At 38.1% G+C, this 5,216-nt stretch overlaps 1 protein-coding gene across 1 annotated transcript; it reads right to left on the minus strand.

Moving 5' to 3' along the window:
• Positions 1–334: 334 nt before the first annotated feature.
• Positions 335–4,754, minus strand: LOC113310825 (ABC transporter G family member 3-like). Its single transcript, XM_026559623.1, has 11 exons — positions 3,905–4,754; positions 3,722–3,801; positions 3,188–3,474; positions 2,850–3,021; positions 2,530–2,643; positions 2,220–2,345; positions 1,720–1,911; positions 1,520–1,606; positions 1,071–1,343; positions 751–858; positions 335–670 (listed from the first exon to the last, which is right to left on the minus strand). The coding sequence occupies exons 1-11, from the start codon at positions 4,404–4,406 to the stop codon at positions 419–421; spliced, it is 2,193 nt and encodes a 730-aa protein (XP_026415408.1). The 5' UTR covers positions 4,407–4,754; the 3' UTR covers positions 335–418.
• Positions 4,755–5,216: the final 462 nt, after the last annotated feature.

Here is a 5,216-nt window from a genome sequence, read left to right on the forward strand (position 1 = left end):
TCCGATTATAGTATCCCCAAATGCGCATTTAGTACAAATTTATATCAACCGGTAGTATCTTTGTGTTACTTAATTACCGATTTAATATTAACAATCGGACACAAAATAACTTCCGACTACGGAAGGGCGTTAACGTATTCTTCTATCTTTTGAACAACCCTTAACCTTGGTTATGGGTTGGGAATAAAAAAGTCGCCCCTAATTCTTTCGGGATCGCACCTAAAAATGCCAGGTAACTTAATCAGCATGCTAGACAAACCGCGTATTCTCACTTCGCTTTGTCCCGAAAGGGAATCGGACGGCCACTGCAAATGCGTGGTGTGAAGAATAAAGAAAATTAGAAACATATTTTTTTATTTTATTAATTCTTGCCTAGAGATCTACACATATCTAAGATGTTATAACATGAGGTTACAATTCAGATTGTTGTGTTCTTCTGACACCTAAATAACCTGCAGATGCTGGTGTTCTTCCTCACAAGAAATGATAGCAAAATGAACAGGATAACTCTATAACCAACCGCCATAAGAAATAACACCAGCAGATTTCCCCACTTCGCATTACCATCAGGTGAGATGTTATATGCACTGCGAATTGCTTGGAGCCCAGAAATGGTCCTTACTTGCCCCAGAGGAAATGAAATCCCAACGTATTCATTCTCCAGAAGACCCTGAAATACAATTATACGCCAACTAAGAACCACAGAAAACACTTGTCATTGGTGTGTGTGTCAGAGAGAGAGAAGCTTGCCTGGACTGCATAAGTGTGGAAAGCAATATAGGACATCGGGTATGTCCATACAGCTCTAGGCAATGTCTCCCGAACTCTGAAGTAGCCAGCAACAAGCATCATTAATACCTGGAAACACAAACAAACATAAGCAGTAAGCAATTCAAACTCTAGCCAAATGTGTATAAATTCTACTAGCGAGTGTAGAGAGAAGCCCAATAAGCTTTAAATGTATCTTTGAGTCGGCCAGTTAAGCACGAATAAAATCAACGACCTCGGAACACGGTTGATATCTAGTTCAGGTTTCAGAAGAGACACGGTTGATATCTAGCATCAGTTACCTGTACGGAGATCACAGTCAAAATGCTCCAGAATATATCTTGCCAAATAGTTGCAACAACCAGCATGAGTCCTTCGTTCACCAAGAGACACGTGAAAACATTCAACACAAAGTACATCAACAAGCTGAACTCATCCCGCAAGCCAACAAGGAAATAGAAGACGAGGCTTGAGGAAATCGAGATTAGGAACAAGAAGGGGATGCTGGAGAACAGGTTCCCAAGCAGGAAAACTAATGTTCCTGAATGATCATTAGATTGCTCATGTATATATATCTGTGACAGGAAGTAAAAGAGACCATTAAAAAATTACCAGAAAATCAGTTACATGCATAACGAGTATTAACAGCGGTTTCATTTTCCATGTGTAGAGTACGAACTTTGTATGTTACCAGATACTATAAGCTTTATTAAGTTCGCATTAGGAGGAATAAAGTGAATAAGATAATCACCTTAATTTCTTTTATCATAGCAGGCAATCCGGCAACACTTAGCAGTGACGTAAATGATACAAACACAAATACCGCAGCAACTCTCACCTGCAAAATACAAATTGAGTATGTTTAAAGAGGAAGGATAAATCCATCAGACTGATTTATCAGCTTTTTTTTCCAACTTAATGTAATTCAAGCTCTCAACGGAAGACACTCACCACAACAGATGACAAGGAATGCCCCAAATTGGCAAATATCGTACCAACACATAGTGAAAAGAACATGCAAAGGATAAGCCGGAGCCAGAAATATTTCCATTCCCTCGACATAATTAATAACGACCTCCATGTCAAAACTGCAGTCCGTGTAGCACCACTCGCCTTGCCTCTGCTTTTCAAGAGTGGACCTTCCTGTGGATACATGAGAAAATCTCAGACATAAGGCCAGAGATATAATAAACACACTGAAGCAACCAAGACGCCCTAACTTACTTAATAAACACACAGCCTCACTAAATGGACCATGTGTAATCTGCCAGAAATCATTCATTTAGACATTTGAAAGGAAATCTAGGATTCTAGGAAGCATACATGTGGTCTGAAAAGGACGGCAGAAAATAGTAATAAATCAAATGATCAATTTAGTGTCTACAGAAAAGATAAGCTAACTATACAAAGCAAATTAGCAGTATTTGGAAGGTAACTGGTAAGTTGTGCACCTTGTCAGTGAGTCTTTGTATCATAGACTCAACTTCAGCAGCATCATTTGATCTATATGTTGCTTCAAGGGTACGTATCGCGACAGCAGTGTCCATATTGACTGATGAAAAATCACCATGGTCATCCTGTCAAAATTGTTCTTATCTTCGTCAGGTAATTGTACATATACAAATTGTTATCAGATATCCAGATGACAATATAGTTGACTACGGCTGAAAGAAGAGAGATCAAATTTTCAGGATAGGTTCTACACTTTATACAATACAACATAATGTTATCTCAGTTATCCCAGCATCCGAATAAAATTACCTGCCAATTTTTACACATGGCAATGATCCGGTCAAAGTCCGTATTAATTGCACGCAGAAAGTGATCCGATGGACTTTGCATAATTGGGCAAGGGAATCCAGCATTAGAGAAGTGCTGCATCACATAGGAAGAAAAGAACTACCAAGTTAGTTCCCGAAGACAAGAAAAATCAATACCGATGCTCAAAGGAATTAGGAAATGGCACTTTTAATTTTTTTCTTTTTAGAGGAGAAGTTAACGACACTTGATTTCTGAAATATCAGCATGCTTGTGCATAATACAAAAGTAGATAATACATGTAAGATATTTAAGATATCCACCTGCAGGCAAGCCAAGGTTTCTCCGAAAAACAGTGTATTCCCGTTGGAAAGCAAACAAATGCGGTCAAAGAGGCCAAATACTTCTGTACTGCTCTGATACATTGTGAATATAATAGTACATCCAGTGCTCGCAAGTTTCTTTAAGGTCACCATCATGAGAAGTGCAGATACACTGAATACAAGATATACAAGTGTTAGTAGATCCTGTGAATGCATGTTAACCAAGCAACCTATGTGGTTAGACTATTCCTGCATCTATCAGAAATTATTTGAAACTTTCGCTGATAACATTCATCTTAACAAAACTTAACATGGGTGGGCAAGAAGGTCTGAAATACCTGTCAAGATGATAAAGAGGTTCATCTATAAATAAGACTTGAGGCCTCATCACAAGTTCCCTGGCTATACTGATACGCCTCCTCTCACCACTTGGAAGACCCTTCATAAAACAATGCCCGCCAATCAGTTTGTCCGCATAATCACCTAACGACATAGCATGGATTGCATCTTCCACTAAGCTCTTCTTCTGAGAAAAGAAGCCAGGAAGTTGTAGAAGCGCCGAGTAGTATAACATCTCCCGTACAGTGAGGGAACCAATTAGCATGGATTCCCTGTCAACATACCCCTGCGAAATTGACATACAACTCATTCCTTAACACCTCCGAAGGCTGGGACAATATAGTAATCATGAAAAGCTAAGACAGCTGAACAATCCACAACGACCCCATATGCCTTTCACTCAACATTCCAAGATAGGAACAACCCAAAGCTATAGATTTCACTTCAAAGGGTACTGGTTTAGGTCTTCATGCTCTAATATTGACTAATTAAAAGCAACAATCACCCATTAAACAATGAAACTAACAACTTACATAGGACCCATACGGCAAGCTCGATTTCGCCCCATTCACAAACACCTCGCCATACATTCTAGCCGAATCACCCAATCTCCCTACAACAATCACAAACAAACACATTAAAATGCTAAAATTACAAATTCCATGAACATAAACAAACCCCACATACTTCAAAAACACTAAAATCATCTTACTAACCTGCAATTGCCCTTAACAATGTTGATTTCCCAGATTTAGCAGGCCCCATAATAACAGTAAGTGTACCAGGTAAAGCATACCCATTAGAGCTCTTGACAACTTTATCAGAATACTTCCTCTTCCCCTTAATAGTAACAGTCAAATCTTTCCAAACAACAGAAACCCCTGCAATTTTTCTAACAGCAACAGAAGTTTCTGGTATTGATACAGAAGGTAAAGAGCCACTATTCAGCTTAGAGAGTGCTGGTGAAACAGAAGCAGTAGTTGTAACAACGTTAATAGAATCATTCCCACCTCCTAATCCTCCTTCAATATCATCTATTTCAGTATCTTCCCATTCTGGTGAATCTTCAAATGAAATAGGTTGTCTCAATAACCCAGATTTTCTCAAGTAAAATAGATTGTTATTTGTTGGTATTAACCTGTTATTATGATTATTTGGACTACTTGCTGATGAAGATGATGATCTATAATTATCTGATTGAGACTGTATTTCTTCCATTACTGAACCAAACAAACAAACTTCAAAAACCCATTAAAAAACACACCTCATTTTGTGAAAATAAACTCGCCCCAGTATGAAAAACAGCATAAAATGTGAACTTGAAGAGGTTTAGTGGTTGTAAAACCCTTATCAGTGATGAATCTAAGTTTCAGAAATGGAGATAAACCCTCTTTCACACTCTACTATGTGAAAAAGAAAAAGGAAAAAAATGACTTTTTGTTCTGAGAGGTTGGAGAAGAGTGAAGTATAAAATAGAGCAAGACACAAATACAGAGAAAAGAAAGAAAGATAGGTGGGGAGGGAGGGAGTAAAGTAGAGGAAGAAACAGCTGGATCTGTGAAAAAAAAAAGAGAAAAAAAGAGGGATTATTGGTTCAGTGGGGGAGAGTGTGAGAGTTTATTGAGTAGTACTTGAGAGTGTTTTTCTTTTTATTTTGGAGTATAATTTTTACTGGCGTTTTTAGTGGTCACTCGAAAGGATTTAGGGTCAACAATAAAACAAAAAAGGTCACCCAAAGGGAAAATGTAGTCAGCCCTTATCTCGCGTAATTCGTAATGGCAAAATTACCCTTATATATTCGGAGGGTATGATAACATTGTTATCCTCCGATTGCAATTGGAAGCCAAAATATTTCCCAGACTTCCGATTGTAGTCGGTGCAGTATTAGAATGATTTTTGTTTCATTTTTTCCATTTCTTTTTCATTTGTGAGTTGTTAGAGTTATAGAGAAGAAGGTGAAGGCTGCTATAATCGGAAGATATGCTAAATACAATACCTACCGATTATAAGTTGCTCCAAATTCAAATT

The sequence above is a fragment of the Papaver somniferum genome, chromosome 9 (genome assembly GCF_003573695.1).
Source record: "Papaver somniferum cultivar HN1 chromosome 9, ASM357369v1, whole genome shotgun sequence".
Classification (NCBI taxonomy): domain Eukaryota; kingdom Viridiplantae; phylum Streptophyta; class Magnoliopsida; order Ranunculales; family Papaveraceae; genus Papaver; species Papaver somniferum.